At 35.5% G+C, this 24,331-nt stretch overlaps 1 protein-coding gene and 1 long non-coding RNA gene across 3 annotated transcripts in view; one reads left to right on the forward strand and one right to left on the reverse strand.

Annotated features, from left to right (window-relative positions):
- LOC309615960 overlaps window positions 1-18,956 on the forward strand; it is a 147,574-nt gene extending 128,618 nt beyond the window's left edge. The window contains exon 2 of the long non-coding RNA XR_014237179.1: window positions 1,578-18,956. This is a non-coding gene — a long non-coding RNA (uncharacterized lncRNA). The remainder of the gene's footprint in view (window positions 1-1,577) is intronic.
- Window positions 18,633-24,331, reverse strand: part of DACH1 (dachshund family transcription factor 1) — a 412,485-nt gene continuing 406,786 nt past the window's right edge. For both annotated transcript variants that reach the window (XM_082365964.1, XM_082365963.1), the window contains one exon: window positions 18,633-21,348. In XM_082365964.1, coding sequence (XP_082222090.1) covers window positions 21,311-21,348 — 38 coding nt within the window. In that variant the 3' untranslated portion in view covers window positions 18,633-21,310. The remainder of the gene's footprint in view (window positions 21,349-24,331) is intronic.

Consider the following 24,331-nt stretch of genomic DNA (forward strand, 5'->3'; position numbering starts at 1 on the left):
GTCACAAAGAAAGAAAACTACAGGCCAATATCACTGATGAACATAGATGCAAAAATCCTCAACAAAATACTAGCAAACAGAATCCAGCAGCACATTAAAAGGATCATACACTATGATCAAGTGGGATTTATCCCAGGAATGCAAGGATTCTTCAATATATGCAAATCCATCAACGTGATACATTATATTAACAAACTGAAGGAGAAAAACAATATGATCATCTGAATAGATGTAGAGAGAGCTTTCAACAACATTCAACACCCATTTATGATAAAAACACTCCAGAAACTAGGCATAGAGGGAACTTTCCTCAACATAATAAAGGCCATATATGACAACACCACAGCCAACATCGTCCTCAGTGGTGAAAAACTGAAAACATTTCCACTAAGATCAGGAACAAGACAAGGTTGTCCACTCTCACAAATATTATTCAACATAGTTTTGGAAGTTTTAGCCACAGCAATCAGAGAAGAAAAAAAAATAAAAGGAATCCAAAGTGGAAAAGGAGAAGTAAAGCTGTCACTGTTTGCAGATGACATGATACTATACATAGAGAATCCTAAAGATGCTACCAGAAAACTACTAGAGCTAGTCAGTGAACTTGGTAAAGTAGCAGGATACAAAATTAATGCACAGAAATCTCTTGCATTCCTATACACTAATGATGAAACATCTGAAAGTGAAATTAAGAAAACAGTCCCATTTACCATTGCAACAAAATGAATAAAATATCTAGGAATAAACCTACCTAAGGAGACAAAAGACCTGTATGCAGAAAACTATAAGACACTGATGAAAGAAATTAAAGATGATACAAAGAGATAGAGAGATATTCCATGTTCTTGGACTGGAAGAATCAACATTGTGAAAATGACTCTACTACCCAAAACAATCTACAGTTTCAATGCAATCCCTATCAAACTACCACTGGCATTTTTCACAAAACTAGAACAAAAAATTTCACAATTTGTATGGAAACACAAAAGACCACGAATAGCCAAATAAATCTTGAGAAAGAAAAACGGAACTGGAGGAATCAGGCTTTCAGACTTCAGACTGTACTTCAAAGCTACAGTAATCAAGACAGTATGGTACTGGCACAAAAACAGAAATCTAGATCAATGGAACAGGATAGAAAGCCCAGAGATAAACCCACGCACATATGGTCACCTTATCTTTGATAAAGGAGGCAGGAATATACAGTGGAGAAAAGACAGCCTCTTCAATAAGTGGTGCTGGGAAAACTGGACAGCTACATGTAAAAGAATGAAATTAGAACACTCCTTAACACCATACACAAAAATAAACTCAAAATGGATTAAAGACCTAAATCTCAGGCCAGACACCATCAAACTCTTAGAGGAAAACATAGGCAGAACACTCTATGACATAAATCACAGCAAGGTCCTTTTGGACCCACCTCCTAGAGAAATGGAAATAAAAGCAAAAATAAACAAATGGGACCTAATGAAACTTAAAAGCTTTTGCAAAGCAAAGGAAACCATAAACAAGATGAAAAGACAACCCTCAGAATGAGAGAATATATTTGCAAATGAAGCAACTGTCTGACAAAGGATTAATCTCTAAAACATACAAGCCATTCATGCAGCTCAGTATCAAAAAAAAAAAACAACCCAATCCAAAAATGGGCAGAAGACCTAAATAGACATTTCTCCAAAGAAGATATACAGATTGCCAACAAACACATGAATGAATGCTCAACATCATTAATCATTAGAGAAATGCAAATCAAAATTACATTGAGGTATCATCTCACACTGGTCAGAATGGCCATCATCAAAAAATCTACAAGCAATAAACGCTGGAGAGGGTGTGGAGAAAAGGGAACCCTCTTGTACTGTTTGTGGGAATGTAAGTTGATACAGCCACTATGGAGAACAGTATGGAGGTTCCTTAAAAAACTAAAAATAGAGTTACCATATGACCCAGCAATCCCACTACTGGGCATATACCCTGAGAAAACCATAATTCAAAAAGAGTCATGTACCACAATGTTCATTGTAGCTCTATTTACAATAGCCAGGACATGGAAGCAACCTAAGTGTCCATTAACAGATGATTGGATAAAGAAGATGTGGCACATATATACAATGGAATATTACTCAGCCATAAAAAGGAACGAAACTGAGTTATTTGTAGTGCGGTAGATGGACCTAGAGACTGTCATACAGAGTGAAGTAAGTCAGAAAGAGAAAACAAATATTGTATGCTAACACATATATATGGAATCTAAAAAAAGAAAAAGAAAAAAGAAAAAATAATGGTCAGAAGAACCTAGGGGCAAGAAGGGAATAAAGATGCAGACCTACTAGAGAATGGACTTGAGGATACAGGGAGGGGGAAGGGTAAGCTGGGACAAAGTGAGAGAGTGACATGGACATATATACACTATGAAACGTAAAATAGATCCTAGTGGGAAGCAGCTACATAGCACAGGGAGATCAGCTCTGTGCTTTGTGACCACCTAGAGGGGTGGGATAGGGAGGGTGGGAGAGAGAGGGATGCAAGAGGGAAGAGATATGGGGACATATGTATATGTATAACTGATTCACTTTGTTATAAAGTAGAAACTAACACACCATTGTAAAGCAAGTATACTCCATAAAGATGTTAAAAAAAAATAAAATAAAATAAAGATGGCTTCACTAAAAAAAAAAAATTTGACCTTCTCTACATATGAGTTGTTATCACTTTACAGTCTATTAACAAACAGATGTGTGACTCTTTTTCTGAGCACAAAAAGACAGGCAAGCATGAAATCAGTGTTCAACATAACAACTGAACAACAGTGAACACACTTTGAAAGATATTTCCTAATATTCATCTAAATTTGTTCAAAAGCCAAGAAAATAATGTATCTAGTGCACACTCATCTACAGTTATGACTACTCATAGGGCAAAGAATGAATTGAAACAGCTAAAAAAAAATCAATCAGATCTGAGTTAAGGATCCTGTAAAGTCAAATGTGAATTTAGACTGTAAATTGTGGCAACAGGTCTGGAATATTCTGTGTCCAGATTGCACACCTTTTGATACATACTTTGTTAGGAAATGCTGTGTCTTTAGGAACCTGCTGTAGTTAGAAATTCAAGTATAATGTGCACTGATGTCTACACAAGTTTTAACTACAGAGTGTAGGGTTAGAAATATTCAAATCTCTACTAGTACCTCTACCTGATTAACTTTCAAATATGTGCATTGACTTTTCCAATATATCTAAATCTAATAAAGCTGATTTTACTTAATAGTAAACATTAACTAGTTTCTGCACATGGTTGCATTAAAATATCAATATTTCAATAGCCAAAAACAATGAAAACAATTTGAGTATTTACACTGTGCCCAATAGTGTAGTAAAAATGTACCTAAAAATCCTTCTTCGTCACATTTCCACTTCTCAATCTTGCTGTTAAACTGCAGCTGCCTTTTCTCTTCCCTCATTCTAAGCCACCAAAATCCCGCCCCATATTTCTGCTCTCATTTGTTCTCTTTTTCCGTGTTGTACTCTCCTCTCCCACTTCCCACTCTATCCCCTTCTTCCACTTTCTTTTTATACTTCCTCCTCTTCCTCGTTTCTTCATCATGTTTATCCTTTGTTTATTTTTTCACCTTTACCAGTTACCTGAATACTATAAGAAAGCAAATTCAGGAGACAGGAAACAAAACTTCTTTCTCCATAGAAGAGGAAGTCAGTGAGTAGAGATTTCAACTGTTTCCTATTTAGTATCACTTCTTTTATCTCAATCACATAAAACCTCAAATGAATTAAAAACCTATCTGCCCTCAAATTCAGAGACACTTAGTAAACAAAAATATCTTAAACATTCCTCAACTCTGTCCTCAACTGTAAAACGGGGATAAGATGACCTATATCACACAATTCACAAGGGCATATGACGAAATGAGATAGTATGTGTCAATAAGCCATGAAGACTATAAACTTAAAATATGACTTATTTGATGAACCTCTCATCAAAAATTATAGTAGATATAATCTACCACTTTGTTGTGGTTTATTTTTCCTGGTTAAAAAAACAACAACAACAAAAACTACAGTATATCTATAGTAAATGATCCCCCTTCTTCAATTCTGAGTCCAAGCAACTTAGGCAGATTTGAGTCTGCTCTAACGCAAAGGGTGACCTCAAGACTTAAGTTAATCACAGTAGCAATTCCACTTAGCCAAATTTCAGGCATGGACAAATTAATAAATTTAGGCCTAAAAGTCAAACCAAAAACTATTCTGTTTTTTAAGTAACACTAACTTTTAATAATGGCTTTTAAAAATAAAAGTTATTTCTTACCCAAACAAATAGGTGAAAGATGAAGAGGGTATTATATTTCACATAGGCATTCAGGAAAATAGGCTAAGGCAAGCTACTTCATCATCAAATGTGCTTTTCAGTGTCATTCTGAGGCAACACCCACTGGTAAAAAGAGAATACAAAGGATTATATGGGAGATTTCAATGGCCAGACCTAGAAATGGCCTATATGAGCTCTCTCCCAAATCCACTGGCTAGAATTCAGTCACATGCTTTTACTTTGAAACTGTTGATCTGAAAAAAAAAAAAAAAAAAAAACTTATCTATAACTACATTACACAATGGAAGGAGCTAATTTTTTTTGGTGAAAAAATTAGCTATTTTTCCCAAACTGTTGGTGAAGAAAAAATTTTTATTTTTCTATCAACGGGAACTAGCTGCATGGAGGACTAAACTACTTGAAGGAATTATGGTTTGTGTGTATCTTAAAAAAGAGAGGAAAACAAGAGAAGGACTTGTTACAGAGACTTTTTTTTTCAATTGAATCCTGATTGCATCATCGAGGCTCTGAATCGAACTGTGAGAGGCTAAAATAACCCTGGATTTGAAAAAACTTTCCTTTTTTGTTTTTTTGTTTTTGTTTTTGCTCAAGGAAGTTTGATCTGGGATTTCTATCAAGAGTTAGTGAGAGTCATGACTATTATAAACTAATGGTTAAGACCACTGACCTCAAAAATCCTCATCTTTGCTTTGACATTTACTAGCTGCATGAGGACAGGGCAACTTGTTAATATCTTTGAGCCTCTCTTCCTCATCTTGAAAATGTGGATGCAAAAGCACCTACCTCAGAACTTATTGTGAGGCTTAAAGGAGGTTATGTGTGTCAAATTCTTAGGAGGGCGCTTAACATATAGTTCATGAGTAAATGTGCAATAAATGTTAGCTACTATTATTATTATTATAATTATTATTTGTATTCATTCTAAAATACATGACTCAGATTTTCCTATTTCTTCTGTAGTGTCATTAAGGGGATATAAAATAAATTAAGTTTAAGAATTTATAAGGCAAAGAAGTGTGCCTTTTTATTCTTGCCAACACCATGTGCCCTCCAACTATGTATATTTTCACCTCTTCTTGCTTCATGTCAGTTATATCTGCCAGCTCTGTGCTTATCCCTGATCCTTACTACCTTCACTGGTCCATCCTGACCAAGGAGCTTAGCTCCATGTTCCTGTAGCCCTAAAGCATCTTTCTGTGGATGCTTAACAAAACTGCACTGTTGTTTTCATTGGGCCTCAATCATTTTTATTTATAAAGTAAGTTGTTATATTAGATGATAGAAAATGTTTTTTAGAGCTAGTTCAGTTCATAATTTCATAATGATTTTAAGAAACATTTATTAATCAACTATTAGAAATCATTCCCAGAGCTGGGATTTATGACATAAATAACAAAAGAAGGCAGAATTTGTTTCCATGAGAGATTCACATTCAAAGAAAAGAAGTCAAAGGGAAAAAAAAGCATTATAAATCATTTTAGATGTAATCACAGAGCCCAATGCCTTGTGAGAAAGCCAAGAAGGGTATGGCCTTTGTTGAGTGAGTTGAATAGGAAGGATCATCAAGAAATTCTTCCTAAGAAATTAGCACCTGACCTGATTCATAATTAAGATTAAAAGGAGGCAACAAGACAAAGATAGGACAGAGAAGGTGGTAGTCTAGTCTTGTTGGATGGTATAAGTAAAATGTTAGTAAAAAAAAAAAATTATATATTCTGAGCAAAAAATCTCAAGACATTCAAACATAGAGAACAAATTAAGAAGTAGCACTGCTAAAAAATGTTCAGATGACTGAGCATGGGAACCTTCAAGGGTAAAAAAAGGAAGAAAATCTGATAAAGAGAAAGGAGTAACTGGAGGCTAACCTGGTAATAGACCTCAAAATGCGGCTATTTAAATATATCTTCCTTATACTATACCATGACATGTAACTATTTAAATTCATGTTTCCTGAGAAATCTTAGCTTCTGGCCAAGATAGAATAATAGGGACTAGATTTATCCTTCAGCCCCAAAATAACTAACATGCTAAATATGTGAAACAAAATTTTCAAGACATTAGACATCTGGCAATAGAAGACAGTGATCTCTGAGAGAAAGAAAATAAACAAAAGAAACGTTCAGATTGCTAAGCCTTACTACAGGAAGAGAGATTTCAGTCTGAGTCGCAAGGAGGGGGACAGGCACAGCCTGCAGGACTTTCTGATTGAAGAGATGAACCTCAGAGTCTGGGGAGAACAAAGGGACCTGAGTGCACAGAATAGAGTACCAACAAAGACAGAATTGCACAGAGAGAGAAATTAGGATACCTATAGAGTATTTCTTTTGAGTTTTCATCAGTCCTGATCAACACTATGTAAGGCTGGCAAAGAAACACCCACAACAATAAGAGGGAACTAAACCTGAGGCTCACCAGTCTGTAGAATAGTGCCTATTCCTACAAGCCAGACTCTAAAACCTACAATTCATGCACTGTTGGATAAAGTACTCAAAGTGTCTTGCTTCAGTAGCGGGAAATAATTAACCACAAAACAAAAGAGTGTTCCAGCCCCACCTAGCAAAATTCAAATCAAGAATGGAAGGAATGAAGCTGTTTCTGAGTAACTCAATAGCATTTGTGTAGACAAGAGTTAACATAGCAATCGACCTGCACGCAAGGTTGGCATTGACTGGCATCTGGGAACTTAGGTCTGCGGAGAGTTCCTATCATACACTGATAAAAGTGACTCACTGTGCCTAAACTGGTTAAACAAAAACATGGCTTAGGCTGCACATATTCTTTCCCTCTAGGACTATGGGATTGGGGTACTTGACAGACTAGGGGCACTTCCCTGGTTGGGAACATGTTTTCACAACTCATTGCTGGGGGCTTTATGAATGTCTTTTGTGATTCCACTCTGGTAGGACCCTTGAAAGCTTGGCCCTGGTTTCCTTCAAACTTTGCCCCATATGCATTTCTCCTTTGCTGATTTTGCTTTTTATCCTTTCCTCATGATAAATTATAGGCCTACGTATGACTATATGTTGAGGCCTCTGTGTTTTCCTAGAGAATCATTGAAACTCTGCCTGTTCCTAAGGACTCTGACACATCGTCCAAGAACAAAACTCAATCCAGAATCTAATAAAGTAAAATTCACAAAGACTGGCATATAATAATAAATTACCTGGCATGCAATGAAGCAGAAATGCTTGAAATATAAGGAGAAGAAAAATCAATCAATTAAAAATTGCACAGAGCTGGTAGATCTTAGAATCAGAGGACAAAGGATTAAGACAGTATAATTATATTGCATACATTCCAAAATATTGAACATATTTAGACACAGAATGTATTTTTTCAAAGGACCCAAATCACCATTCTAGAAAATAACACAAAAATGTCTGGGATAAAATATCACTGGATAAAATTAAGAGAAGATTAAAAATTGCAGAAGAAAGCCTGAACAGTGGGACAAGATCAAGCAGTCTAATATATGTACAATTAGAACACTTGAAGAAAGGAGAAAGGGTGGAAGAAAAAATTACAAGAAATATTGACTCCATATTTCTCAAACCTGATAAAAACTATAAACCAAAAGATCTGAGAATCTCGACAAACCTCAAACATGAGAAATATATAAAGGAAACTACACAAAGGTATATCATAATCAAATTGCACATAACATGTAATAAAGAGAACATTTTAAAAGCATACAGAAAGAAAAAAGACACATTACAGTGGAATAAAGATAAGGAAGAGCACAGATTTCTTGTCAAAAACAAGTAAATGAAAAGACAATAAAGCAGTAAAATCAAAGTACTTACTTAAAAAAAACTGTCAATCTAGAATTTTATACTTATGGAAATTTCCTTCAAAAATGAAAGCAAAGAGGCTTTTGAGACATACAAAATTGAAAATATTCATCACCAGCAAACTCACACTAAAAGAAATGTAAAAGGAAGTCCTTCAGGCACAAGAGAAATGATACTGGATTTAAAAAAATGGTTTGCCAAAAGAATGAAGCTAATAGGAAATGATAACTCTGTAAGTAAATATTAGATTTCTTTTTCATTATTTAAATTACCTTAAAATGTAGTTGACTGTTTTAACAAAAATAATAACAGTGTAGTGTTGTGATTTATAGCATAGCTTGTGATACAATATACAGCAATAATAATACAGAGATCAATAAGTAAGAAATAAAAAAATACTTTTGTAACATACATAAAAAGATAGTAGGTAAGTCATCTACTGTTTCTAAATCCTGTAGAAAAGAAAGAAAGAAAGGGAGAGAGAGAAAGAGGAAGAAAGGAAGGAAGGAAGGCAGGGAGGGAGGGAGGAAGGGAGGAAGAGGGAGGAAAAAAATGAAATGTTGAGCTGCATCATGCTTGGCAGAAACTTGAGTTAATCAAGGATGAAAGCAAAATATAGTTGTAAATGCTCAAAAAGTATCAATAAACTCTAGTAACTTGCTGATGGAAATAAAGTAATGTGTTCATTTTCAAAAATGGGTAATCCTGAAAAATCATAAAGGAGAAGGTTTTCTTAAGAGTTTATATATGTATATATTATGTCAAATAAATATTTTTCATGTGAAAAGGTACAAATTAAAACTATATATATTCCTTATTTTTCTAGAATTGCAATCAACATATAATATTTATATCTTAACCTTTTATTTTATTACAGCATATATGCTCCCTGAGGTCCAAAATTGTGTCTTTCATATTTTGTGTTATTCTAATAATAATTGACATTTTTCAGCATTTATTGTGTTCCTGAAGTTACACTAAGAATTTTACACATAACATTAATTCCTTATAACGATAGAATAATATACGAATGTTTAACTGCTGTTAATTGATTGATTAATGTTTGTATTAAATATAAGTTGTCCTCATATCTCTTCGCTCTTTTATATGTATAACTGATTCACTTTGTTATAAAGCAGAAACTAACACACCATTGTAAAGCAATTATACTCCAATAAAGATGTTAAAAAAAAAAAGAAAAAATATATGTAAGTTGTATTTTAGGAGTCTGAAAATTAAGTTTTATGTAGTGAGTATTAACTTCTGATAATAACAGGCCAACACAGTGAAACATCCCTGTTACAAAAACAAAACCAGCAAATGCTGGATTAAATATTTAAAACATGAGGGTGTCACTCTGAGGCCAGAATAAAAGAGAAGACCTTCAGGAAAGTGGCCAAGAGCAAAAGCCTTTGTTTATCTGAGCCATCTATAAATCCATGGTGACAGAGCTTCAGCTACAATCTTCATGATTATGAGGGGCAGGAAGTAAAGTCAGACTGCAGAACTTCCCATGAAGCTAGAACTCAAATGAGTATACTCTCAATGAAAAGGTTCAAGTAGAAAAAATCCAAGACAGATGTAGGGAAAAGATTTGTATCAGCTGTGGCCCTGGGTAGAGAAGGAAATTCTCATTTGAGACTTCAGGAGAATTAGGCTCACCCTCCTGTCTTTGGAAATGATTACTCAGATTTACACTAACTCTGTGAACTAAGAGGCTACAAGTTAGGAACTTTAAGGTAATTTAAATTTAAATTAAAGTGTTCCCAGGCATTTAGCAAAAGGAAATAAAATTTCTCCATGGAGTACTACATTCTTAAACCAGATTTTAAAGGATTCCCACAAAGTTTTAATAAACATGAATTCAAACCAAATTTTTTAAAAAAATTATTAAGATAAGGCTTTAGAGAGAATCAGAAATACAATGAATGCAAAATCAGATCTCAATAATATGATATTGAATTATTAGAAACAGAATAAAAGTGTGATATATATACATGTATATCACAATACATAAAGAAATGAGAGAACCAAACACATAAAGAGGGACTATCAAGAATGACTAAGAAGGTTTGAAAAAAAAACAAATAGAATTTCTAAAAAGAAAAATAAAATAATTGCTATTAAAAATTATATGCACGTGTTAAATAGCAAACTGTATACTTAGTAGATTGAAAGATAAATCTGAAGCAAAGTTAAAGAAACGGCATATATGTATGAAGGTTAAGAAACCTAGAAGTTAATAGAAAAGTCTAACTTAGAACTAAATTAGGATTCCAGAAAGTTGCAAAAAGAAAAAAAAATAGAAACATTATTTGGAGAGGTAATGGCTTAGAGTTTTCAAAATTAAAGAAAAACACATCCTCAATTATTGGGGGAGACGTCAGTTCCCAAATATAATGAATAAAAGTAAGTTTGTACTTATACACATTATATTCAAGCTGCAAAGCACCAAAGACAAATAAAAGTTATTAAAAGCATCCAGAGAGAAAAGACAAATTACCTACAAAGAACAATATTCAAACTACCTTTCCAAAATATCAACGGATGCCAGAAGTCAGTGTAACATAGAAATTGCTAAGATAAAATTACTGGGAACCTAGAATTATACACTAAGTAAAAATACTTTTTTTTTTCAAGAAGGGTATGACATAAAGATATTTTACAACTACTGAAAAATAAATGTTTGTTCGAAACCTCGAGAATTCCCCAGGTATAATCTGAAACTGGTCCCTGTACATTAAGGGCAAGGAGAGACCAAGGAAAAAGGCAGACACCTCCAGATTGGTAGGTATCAGTTTTGAGAAACAAGGGAATTTACTTACTATGCTTTCCTTGGGTGGCTACAAGACAAGTAGGTCTTTGCACCCGCCCACTAGAATCTTAACAGTTACGTAGAGGCCTTAACTAGGTTCAGTGATGTAAACAGTCCAGATGGTCTCAACAACACGTTACTTTTTCAAGGCTGTCTCTTAAAGTGGAAATGGTGGGCAGAACATACATTCCAGAACGGGAGTCTGGGTAAGGAGCATTCGATTGCCTGGGTCCAGCTCAAGGGTCAACTAGTGGTCACGTCTTCTCAATAACCTCCTTCAAAACTCTGCCCCTTGTGACTGGCCCATACAATCTCACATGTTCCCCTCTTCTGCAATGCGCCCTGAACAGTCAGCAAGGGGTTTTATTAGAATGGAGGTGGCACATTTGGCGGCTCTCTGGCTGCATTGGAGGCAGATTGCACGGCAACATTATAGGCACATGCAAATATAGGCACGTGCAAAGTGAGTAACAATTTTTCCCACCAAGAGCCTCATGATAAAACCACTGATTTACTAAGTCCCCTAGACTGGGGGTTGGATTATTCAGGAAATTCACTTTCACCCTCATTTGATTTAATAAAGATGATACATGAGCAGACTCCTCAGGTCTGGACACACGACAGTCTGTTTGGATAATGGCACAAGTACCTCTCTGCGAGGCAGTGATAACGTCCAAGGCCATTCAGTTTTGGAGGACAGCTTTTCTCATTAGAGACATTTCGGTGTTCAGCAAGGACAGGCTTTGCTGGTTCTCATTCAAGGCTTGCTGGGTGGATTTAGTAAGGGTTATAATGTCCTCCAGGCCAGTGGAGGGAATAAAGATGATTGCCAAATAATCATACCAGCGGGAAACAGAGCATGTCCACCTGGCCTCGAGGGGAGGGAGGTGGCACTTTAGGAGCATGACTTGTTTGTGCATATTACACACGTTGGTGGAGGGAGGCAGCACTGTCATGTGTGAGGAGATGGACTGGGGGTGGGATATGCCAGACCAAGACCCCCACCTTCTTCCCTCTTTCAATGGTGAGTGTTCTGTTCCAGATGTAGTGAGTTTCAACAGCATCAGCTTGTAGCTGGGCAACAAGACCCCAGTGGAGACTGAGTCATAACCCCTTGCACAGGGGTGCATAGTAACTCATCCATCCCAATGGGCTGTCCCATTACAAATTGCAGTAGATAATACCTTTCCCAAGGCATGATGGGACGTGGTGTTCTCAGCAGCATAGCGTGTTGATCTACTGTGAGGAAAGGGTCAATGGTTGTTTCCCATGACTTCCATAACTTTATAGTGTTGGGTGTCGCAACAGGGGTCCCCAGTCTGGCCTATGGAGCAGTAGGCCCTACTAGTTGCTCATTTAAATGTATTAAAACGGGGGATAATACCTTAGTCCACTGGCCAAGGTAGTTTTACCTGTTAGTCATTTAAGCTGCTGCTTTGATATTCCATTCTTCCTTTCTACCAGCCCTGCTGCTTTCAGATTATGGGGGAGATGGAGCCTCCATTCAATGTCATGTTCTTTTGCCCAGTCTTGCACAGCATGACCTTTAATATGTGACCCACGATCACTGTCGATTCCACCAGGGTATTGGTACATTGTACTCAGTTTCCCTAATCCCATAATGGTGGCAGCCTGGTTTGCCCAACAACAGAGCAAAGCTTGGGTTAGGCCAGATATAGCGTCCATACAAGCCAGGGCATATTTAGAACCCTCACTCAGAGGGAGGGGGCCAATATAATCAATTTTCCAGTTTCTCACCGGTTGAGAACTCTGGTGGGTGGTGCCAGACTCATTTGGCAGTTGCCTTGGGCATTGAATAGAATATACAGGACATTCTGTTACTGCATTAACCAACTCAGTGTATTTCAAGGGCAATCCGGCATCCTTGACAATACACCATTGTAACCAGGCACTGTGCTGGCTGATTTTCTATGTACCTAACCTGTTGTATTTACTGAAGTAAAAGTTGGTAGTGTCCATACACAGCTTAAGGCTGGGATGAACCAGTGGGTTGAAACAGTGAGGACTGTCTCAGTCTCTTGCAAGATAACCCAAACATCTTTCCACATATTTTGACCCCACAGTGCTTATTCATGATCATCCACCCCTCAGTTTCTCATTGTCCAAGTCATAAAGTTAATCCCTTTAGAACAGCCTAACTGTTAATGCAGAGGGTCAATGTCCTGGGCTGGACTGATCACCAATCAAACCTCTCTGAGTTCAGCCCACTGGCTGCTGCAGTTCCTTCTTTCTTCCATCCACATGGTATGTGTTGGGCTGAATAGCAGCTGCAATCCATGTGGGTGGCTTAGACCCAACTATATACCAGGCATCAGAGGGAGTTTCACCTACTCCTTTTCTACAGGCCACAGGGTCCACTGGAGGAATAGGGGTGGGGGCATTTGAAGGATCTACATACTCTATAGGGCCTGGTAGCATGTACATTTCTATATGTGTGTGTATTTACACTATTGGTTATGTTTCTCTGGAGAACCCTAACTTATACAGAAAGGTAGGGAGAGAGGTTAGTGATTGTAGCTATAAAAAGGTAGCTTGAGGGATCCCTGTGATGGAAATATTCTGTATCTGGACTGTGGTGGCACTCACAGGAATCTACACTTGCAATAAGATTGTACAGAACTAAACATATATAACACACACACAAAGGAGTGCATGTAAATCTGATGAAATCTGAATAAAGTTGGTACATGATATCAATGTTTATTTCCCGGTTTTGACACTATACTATATTTATGTAAAATGTTATCCTTGAAGAAAATGTGTGAAGTGTATATGGGATGCCTCTTTGTTATTTCTTATAACTGCATTTAGTCTATAATTATCTCCAAAATCTTAAAGGTAATTTTTGATAAATTAATCAATAAATGAATAAAATGGATACCACCTTCCAAGGTAAGATGCAAGGTCATCATGCAGAGCTTGCAAATAGCTATCTGAAAACTACTTTTGTGGCCTCAGCTGTCCATACACCTACAGATTGTAAAAGAGATGAAAGATATGGGGTAAAGAATTGAGGTAAACAGATTGTTGTTGTTGAGGGCTGTGGCTTTTTCCAGGTCCAATCCTCTCCAATCACCCATAGGAGGTGACAGGTATCTGTCTCTCATCTAAAATCTAAAGAGACCTCAAGAGGACCACTCAGAGGTTCTGAGGTTATTGGACACAGAGGACCAGTGTCTATCTCAGGCTGGAATTTCACCTGGTAGAAATGTGTGCCTGGCTCACTGTTCTGACAAAGGTACAAGGAGGGTTGGCTGCATTTGGAACAATGCTTCAACATTAGAGGTGTTTGTTGGGGTAAAGAATACCTAAGTGCTTACTATGGATACATGTGGTACAGATTCAAGAATAAGCAGAAGACCCCTGGACCTAACACTGAATACTCAGCAGATAAAAGAAGACTCCTAAGTAACCTACCAAAATAGACGTACATTTAGCTACACTGAGGCAACTGCAGGTGAAAAATTCCCCAGGGATGAGGCGGTGTCCCCAAAATCTAGAGATAGCTTTAAATACTTGTCAAATCTAGATGCTAAAGCATCATTTATGTTAGTCAATTAAGAATTTTCTACCACCCCCATCTTGACTGTTCTCCCCTAAAAATACATTATTCTGTTAGATGATTTGCCTGCTGGTTCCTTGATCAGATTCTCCATTCTTGACCAGTTCTGTTGACATTGCTGGGAACTTCATTTTCCAAGAACTTTCCCATTTTCATTTAGACCCTGTTGTGTACCTATTATCTCATAGTAGTTATCTGCGGGAAAAGTGAAAGCAAAGCATGTAAAGAATATACTAAGAAGCATCAAAATTTATTAATGGAAGGAGCCAAAAGACATTCATCATAAATGAACCGAGGCACGTAACAACCAGATGGACTTAAAAAAAAGATCCATCTCAATGGGATACTCTTTTCCTTTGTAAATCTAGAAAGATGAGTTAGTAAAAAAGGACTGACCGGTATCAACATCAGCTCCCCACACTTGAGGTAGAGGTAGAAATTAACAATGGGATTCCTAAAAAACAAATGTTGGTGGGGCAGGGATAAATTAGGAGCTTGGGATTAACATATACACACTACTGTATATATAAAATAGATAATCAACAAGGACCTACTGTATAGCACAGGGAACTCTGCTCAATGTTCTGTAATAACCTAAATGGGAAAAGAATCTGAAAAAGAATGGATATATGTATATGTATAACTGAATCACGTTGCTGTATACCTGAAACTAACACAACATTGTAAATCAACTATATTCCAATATAAAATAAAAATTAAATTAAAAAAATAAAAACAAATGTTAACAACTTGTTACCATTTCAGTTTCTACTTTTTAAAAAAAAAATCAGTTTGAAATATATTATTGGATGTGAGTACACCCAATAAGTAGAAAATAGAGATGCATTGTGCTAGAGATGTATCAACCAACTTATCTTAATCTGTAGTAGTAGACAAAAGTTTGGCACACAATTAGCATTGTTGAAAGAGCAGCCAAAGTGCCTAAGAGAGGTGGAAACTACTAGCAAAGTTATCTTAAAGTTCTTGATGAATTACCCTAAAATATTTACTTTTTATCTGGGAACTAATCTTGCTACAGTGTTGAATTCCATTTTGATTTATCTATATTCTTATAGAGCATATATATTGATAACAGCACTTTCAATGGTCGCTCCAGGTATTACATTCTATATGCAAAACTTATCACAAGTCTACTTGTGTTGATTGACATTTTACCAGTTCAAATAAAGCATAGAAATATTACCTCCTTTCACATGACTTTACATTTCCCAATTACAAATTAATTGTCTTAAATATTCCTCTCCTCCACATTGAGAATTACACCACACTGTGTCAATTTTTTCTCCCACAAACCTGGAGTCTCTCCAAAGGGAAGGGCTTAGGACAGCTTCTCGAAAACTAGATTCTAGGCATGAAAACTCGAGGGGTTCCCCCCAAATGGTATGGACTGTGAAAAATGTTTGGACTGAGGTCATTCAGAGGGAGGAAGCTTCAGTAATGATTGAAATAGAATTTTTACCTCCCTGTGTAGTTAGTTCTAAGGTCATATTAATCAATAATTTTATCTAGAAAAAATAATGTGACTTCTATTAAACCTGATTGGGAGGTTTGTAAATTCATATTCAATTCAGAATTAGGTTCACAATGCTAGAATTACTTTTTTAAAATATATGAATTATTGTATAGATTTTATGTAATTTTTATGATTTTAAAGAACTATTAGTTGGCTTTTATAGTGTCTGCACAGCTCACAATGGCCCCCACTCACTCCAACTACCCCCCTTACCTCACAACAGAAGGCCCACTAGTCATTTTCTATGTAATGCTTGCCATCCTCCCAGACAGTGGTCCTCAACTTTAGCTGCTCATTAGAATCACCCTAGGAACTTAAAAAATCCTGATGCCACAGCCCCAATCCCCAGAGATTCAAATTTAATTGGACACAGTAGTTTCTAAAATTCCTCAGATTCATCTATTTGTACTGCCAAGATACCTTACTGCCATGTGCTCTGGCTCCAGACAATTAGAACTCAGGGATTCTGACTTAAGACAAGAGAGAGAACATGATTGGTTCACTTCGGTGGGTGGGGTCTTATGCTCCTGAATAATAGAGGAACCAAGAGGAACACATATGTCTGCAATGAGAGGAGAAAGAAGCAGAGTCACTGAGAGGAGCAGAAAGATGAAAGTTGAAGAGGAACCCTGGTCCCTGGGGGTTGGTTGCAATCCTGGCTTGAGGTTCCATGTGCACCCCCCTGTCTTTGTAATCAATTCCTTTTGCTCTTTAGACTTGCAGGAATTCGTTTTGTTACAGCCAACCAAAGGAGTCCTAACAGATGCAATATTTCAAGCCAAAATCTCTAGCTTATTAACCTATACATGTAAATGATGCTTCCACTACAAATGTCACTCATTACCTAACACACTCATTTGGCGTTTAGGAATTTATGCTCTGTGGTTGAATCATTTTAGGCCATTACTTACCGTAGCCACATAGATGCTGGATGATAAGAATTGAATATTGTAGCTCTATACTCAATAATCTGAATATTAGGAATTTATTGTTTGTTGATGATTTTTGCGAACAGGCTACTTATTTAAAACAAAGTTTGTAAGCCTTGGTAAGAAGAGTGATGTGACTGAAATACATGAAAAATAACATGGAAAGAATAACTAGTATGGTGTTCTACCTAGGGGAAAATGTACCCATCCCCTTTCTCAACCTCTACAGAATTGTCTGACCCCCAAACTGTCTTATATTAGTCGCTGGAAGGTGAAGGTACAAAATGGGTCACTAGATTGTTACCACTTAGTAGGAAGGCATCTAAGCCAATGCCCTCTTGATACTAGCTCTATATCCACGACAGTCTAGAAGATGCTGAGTGAATCTTCTCTTGCTGAAAGTAAGACTTCCTATTCCAACAAAATTATAAGCTCCTCTGGGAAAACGGCTATGTTTTCATTCATTACAACATTTAGCACAGTGCTTTGTGCAGAATAGAGGCTTTATTAATGCATCTGTTTAAAGGAATAAATGAGGTTTGGTTCAGCTTTTATATACCAGTTGTACATATGAAAGATAAATGTTAGCACCAAGCCTACACATAAGGAAAAGTGATATATTTACAATGCCATTTACAATAATATTTTAATTCTATTAACATCCCTACTTCCCATATGTAAAAATGCAATCCATGTAATTTTTATTTATAATTTACTCTCCTCTAGTAATAAATAACTTTTGTTCATATTGTAAATTTGCTAATGCCAATGAAAACACATGGGGAGAAACCTTAAATCATCACCAAATGCCGCTAACATCCAGAGGCTGTTATGATGTTCTAGTACAAGTCTTAACTGACAAAAACATATGAGGACAGAAGACAAAAATGTGTTTGTAATGGTCACATAAACATTTGAGGTTTTATTAGGGATAAATCATAATTTGTTAATTCATTGAAATAATCCCTTTAGACAGAAAAAAATTCATTTTCCATTCTTTTGGGAATGTTTAGAGTATTCACAGAGATAGTAACCCAATATTTCTTTGAGTGCTGCATTTTGGATTGATTAAAACGTTTATATATTATTAAAGGCTATTGGAATTGCAAAGTTACTAAAGGCATTTTTTTCCAATGATAGAGACTGAAAGCAAAACACTGAGTTAGAGTTACAAATCTACACTCTTATAGATATGGGAATAATATATTTTGTTCTATCAACATGTCTACTTTACATTATTCAGCACAAAGCTTTGTGAAATAAGAATCATGGGAATATAAGAATATAAAGGAAAAAGGTACAAATAACAGCTTCATAAACTGAGAAATGTACATAAATAAATCATGTATATGTGGGCAGTTTGCTTAGCTGGCAAGAAACAAAATATGGAAAATCTGCTTGTTAAACAATAACTACAGAGTGTGCTTTTATGATGTTTTTCACCACAGTAATTCATATTAGAGATAGAAGCAGTTGCATGTTAAATAAAATCATTGAGCATTGTTCCCTTCACATTGTAAAGAGCTGACTTATGTTGTTTTGAGATGCCTCCCATTAGAAAGTGAATATTCCTTCTATGCTACGCATTTCACAAAATTTAATAAAGAAGAACTGTAAATAAAGTCACAGGGAGATTTCAGACAGTTTTATTAGGAGATTGTTGAAAAGAAAAAGAAAATTAAATACAATAACAGTAAACGCGGTTCTCACATTGAAACCAGGCTCAAAGAACTAGGCTACCATAGAAAAATTTCCAATTCTTGCATTATGATGTAAAAACAGATTTTTGTACAGATTTTGTACAACAAAATTCGTAATAACCTTTTATCATTTTTAGAAAACTTTAAATATATAGATAAAAATAGACAATTTTCATAGGTCCTACATGAAGATGAGTATATGTTCTGTTCCAAGGGCTTGCATAGAGCGCAAATGTGGTTATAATACAGAACAACGAGACATTAATAATTTTAGGATTACAAAAGCATGGAAACCATAAAATGGGCACAATTTTACTTGTTTAAACCAAAAAACAAATTTTAAACCAACCTGTATAACTAATAAAGGGGAAAAAAACTTAAGTTACAGACTTAAAATAACATTTCATGACTTGCAATATTTACAACATGTTAGTAAGATTCTCTCTTAGCATATAGCTGATAGCTTTTTTTCTTTAATCCTTACTAAAATTTCCTTTTATAGCGAACCAAACACTAAAACATTCTCAAAGGTCTGGAAAGTATGTATTTTAAAACTATTTAACCTACTTAATAGGTGACTCTATGCAAGAAGCAGAGCAATGGCTGATTTTACTACTTATGGAAGTTGTAGGCTTTTAAAAAAACTTTCAGAAAATGTATGATTCAGAAGCTTGCCACAAGTTCCTCTGATTTTAAGTGTAATCCTTTAAAGACTGCATACAGGGAAAAACAAGAGATACATACAACAAGGTATAGAATCTCTTGTGCTCAAATAACAAAGAAGGTTATGGAAGAACTATGCTTAGAAAACCAAGTTTCTACAAAGCATTTACTAACAGTGTTTTAAATAAAAATATTGCTCCCTTTTAAGCAAGCTAAAAATAGGAACTGTATATATAACCTTTTTATTGCATTAAAAATGGTCTTAGCTAGTTAATAGCGAGCTACACAAAAGAAATATGTTCCAGTATTGCAAGGAAGACCTAAAAAACTATAGAAGCTTAGTGCCAGTGTATCTATAATGTTAATTTCTTTTCAAATCATTAATACCCAATGAGAACTATCTTTAAACATTTTTAAGCTAGTTTTCTTGGTCATTTAAGATTTTGCTATTTATGGTAATAAATAATGTTATGATCATAAAATTGTAAGATGACAGCAAAATCATAAAATGTCCAGCAAATATACTGATTCACGTATCAGTCTTTAAAGGTGTAACTCCAAATATGTAAAAACAAAGAGAAGGTAACTTCAGCGTGTAATAAGCCCTGTTCGCAGCTTGACTTCCAGTTATCTGCACAAAAGTGAAAACACATACTGTAACTTTCAAAAAGACAGTGAAAATAACACGTAGGCACCCTTCCCTCTGACCAGGGTGGGAAGCACAACACATTTTAACTTTATCACTCAGCGCTACATGGTATTGGACTGATACATCAAGGATCCAGGGTTTGTTAGGTTTTGTCTTTCAGCAACATTAACATAATATGACATTAACATATAAAAATATTTCTGGTGTTTCGATTTACTGTTCAGCCACAATCCATTCTCAATAGTGCAGTTTGGGGCACTAACTAGGGTTCAATATACAAATAAAAGTGGCTGACACAGAGTTCTGATGTCACCAGATGCTTAAGATCTCATTCATTAATACTGTGACTCCAGACAAATATTTACATGCCTGCATGCGTTAAAACCAGAAAGGTGTCTTTCTGACCAACAGGGTGACAAAACGTATTTTCTAAAATTTTCATTTTCCTAAACTCTAGTATACTACTGCATACATAATACCTTCCTTGTATGTTTTATGTTTATATACTGTACATGTGACCAACAGTTTGAAGAAGAAGCATAATGATCATTTTAAATTCTATATACCACTACCAGTTTGGAATGAAAACATGTTACGTTTATATATTTTTAAGGAAAAAAGACCTTCGGTGAAACCTTTTGGCTTATCTCCAATGCTTCTTTTCAGGTATGCAAAATGTTATTTCACGGGGTTGTTGTCAATATCCATTTGTTGGTCTTTTGGAAAGTACATGAACAAAAATCTTCAGGAGAAAACCCACAATTAGAGAGTTTAAAATAGAATGTAACAGAATATTACTCTTTGATTTATTGATTTTTTAGGAATCCTCTATGTCCCCTACAAGTTCATTTCCAAGTGTTCCTGCTGGTTTCTGGAGGACATAATTCTGTAAGTCTGGGTGACCAGTGCTACAAGCGTCTCTTGATATGCTCAGATACAGAATTTTCAGAAGAGGAAAATGGTTCATTCCATTAAAAAAACAAAGCTAGGTCTTATTGAGACCTGCCTTTGACTCCATATACAAGTGTCCAGCAGCAAAGTTGCAATTATTAACTGTAAGAAGTTTGATACTTGTACATTTACAAACATTCTCAGGTCTCTGGTATGAACCACAGGTGAAAATCAATGAAGGAAACTTTTTCTTTTTGTAGAATACTTAAACTTTTAAAGAACATTAATACACAAAATTGAGGAAGTTCCCTTAAAAGGACTTTATTTTTTTCCCGAACTTTCCAATGACGAATGTCTGACTGCAAAGTTCTTTACTATAACATGGACTTCTTCAACAGGAAAGATTCAGTACATGACAGTAGTTTTCAAATACAGTCTTCCATCTAAAAATGAACAACAAAAAATAATTACTTATATGACATCTGGGGGACAAATGTGAATATAAAAACTACATAGCCTGATATAAAATTTGTGGGTTTTATTCTATCTTCACTTATTTAGGAAGTAACATTTTTCACATATTCTCAAAGTTAATTTCATAATTACATTGAATTTAAGCGACTGAAAAGAATACAACATTTCTAGTTCTCATAAATATATATTTGCTATTTTGATATCAGTACAGAGCACTCAGAAAATAGATGAGTGTGTGTATGTGTTTTACTGATATGCAAAGCTAGCTGATTTCTGTTGAATGACAATTACTTCCTCCAAGCTTGCAGAACCAAATTTTCTTTGAATGCACTCAGATATATCTCCATCAGGAAAGACTGAGCTCCCATCTTACTTCTTAGAGATGTTGTTAAATATACCGTGTAATGTAACTGTTGTGCACATTTGTTGCTATTTATGTGAAAGCCACTTGGGTTATTTCATCAATATCAATGAACTATATAGTCTTTCCACCATGAAGTGAGATTAAATGAACAATTAAATATTAATATATTACTCAGCTTTTACCTATTGAGAAACACACAGCTATGTGAAAAAGAAAAGTAAATCAAATCTTCAATAAACCCACTTGAATGAAGCAAAAGTAAGACATTAAAAATCCAGAGGACAAACAAAACAAAACATAAGCCTGTTTCCCAAATGTAACACTCTCCCAACTGTCCACTTTGTGGTGTGCTCTAAACCTTGGAAATATTTGTATAAAATATGTTTAAATTTCACGTTTTAATATCTACAGTAGAAGGTAATCAGAAAAGTAAAGTTTTCCAAACATTTTTTTAAATGCATATTGCAATGTAAATGTTTGCAAAATGATAGCTTCAAGAATTAAAACATAAGGAAATAGAAATAGCCTACAGTAAATTTAGGAAATAGAGAGTCTAAATATTTGCAGATTTCACCTTCAACGTTAAGCTAATTGAGTGCTTATATATAATCTGTGGTAGATACAGTAATTAGTAAGGAACTTAAAACCAATGTCAAACTATTTTTCTACTTCGCAGAAATATTGGTGTGCCTAAGTTTTATATTCCTACAACATGTTTTATTTATTTATTTATTTTTGGCTGTGTTGGGTCTTCGTTTCTGTGCGAGGGCTTTCTCTAGTCGTGGCAAGCGGGGGCTGCTCTTCATCACAGTGCGCGGGTCTCTCACTATCGCGGCCTCTCTTGTTGCGGAGCACGGGCTCCAGACGCGCAGGCTCAGTAGTTGTGGCTCACGGGCTTAGTTGCTCCGCGGCATGTGGGATCCTCCAGACCAGGGCTCGAACCCATGTCCCCTGCATTGGCAGGCAGATTCTCAACCACTGCGCCACCAGGGAAGCCCCTACAACATGCTTTAGCTTAGCCTAGTTTGTACAGTTGGACTATTACTTCCAGGATGTTATGGAATGCTGTTTGGCTTATTAATGTAGTCTAAGCACCCAGTATATGTTCAATAAAATGTGTTTGAATGAACGAATGAATGAATAAATCAGATATAGTTTTCATGTGATTTATACAAAGTAGATAAATAAACCTAATAAACTAATATTATAAAAATAAACTGAAACTTTTCTTTCATATTCTTAGTATCATGTGGCTAAAAACTGGACCTTTTAAAAGATAATTTTGATCTTAATGTTTTTACTAAGAAAAGCAACTAAATTGTTTTAAAATTTAGTAATAGAAATAACCAAAGAAGTAGAACACTGATGCTTTTAACCAAAATTTTCTAATTTTTAGTCCTTATTTAATGTATCCCTACTTCTCTCTCCTTCCAAGTATCTCAATATTTCTATCATGTATTCACTTAAGTTGAGGATATCATTCTCATTCTTATTTTTTTTTAAATAGACAATGTTTCCTAGGATTAGACGGGGGGAGAGAAACATTCTCAATTTCCCCCAAATTCAAATTTTATTCAGTGAAGTCCTTCAAAATACTTGTGGAAAAGAAATTATTTTCTCAAAATTAACATTTCTGTCTATGGAGTTTTAAAAAATCTTTGTACATTAAAGAAAAAATATTATGGGAATTCCCTGGTGGTCCAGTGGCTAGAACTCCTCGCTTCCACTGCTGGGGGCCCAGGTTCGATCCCTGGTCGCAGAACTAAGATTCCACAAGCCGCAGGGCACGGCCCCCCAAAAAAAATATTTGTTAAAGAAAAAAATTAAAGTCTTGAAACATTGTTTTCTAATCTTCTGTGATGTCTATAGCATATTAAGTAGAAGGAATGTAGTAGCAAAGAATGGATATATAGAAATCATTCATTAAGTATGAATCATTGTTTTAAAAGGTCCACTAGCCGAATTCTTCACCCAAGTGCTATATAATTTGGTACTGACTTTCTTCTCTAACCTTATATGTTACCCCTCTCCCTCAGGCAGTGACCCTGGCTCTCCTTTACATAGAATGGTGTGCCATTCTACATATGGCACACCGAGCTCTGCACTGCTTTGGAGTATTCAGGTCTGTTATTCCTTCTAGATGCCTCAAGATAAGTACCTCCTCTTTCCCCGCTTACATTGCTGCTCCCATCTATTAAACTTCTCTATATAGAGTCTCCTACTTACTCTCCAACACAAGCACCCTAAGAATTAACTCCATAGCACTTTGTCTCACTTTGAAGTTACGTATGGGAAGCTTCTTACATGGCGAGACCCACGAAAGCAGCAGCCATATTTCTTTTCCCATCAGTATCAGAAGGAGAATGCTTCAGCATGATGCTTGCCTTAAAAGTTTTAATGCAGTCTCAAATGTTAAACTTTCAGAGAAATCAATTACTTATGCTTACGTATTAAAAATAATTCCCTTTAGCATGTTAGAAATTTTAAAGTCTGTCTGAAACTAAATTTTAAAATAAAAATGTATTAATTAAAATTATAGCATGAATAATTATTTTATAAGATCCTTTAGATCATATACAAAGCATGTT

This window comes from Balaenoptera borealis (genome assembly GCF_965194805.1).
Source record: "Balaenoptera borealis genome assembly, chromosome: 18".
NCBI classification, from domain to species: Eukaryota; Metazoa; Chordata; class Mammalia; order Artiodactyla; family Balaenopteridae; genus Balaenoptera; species Balaenoptera borealis.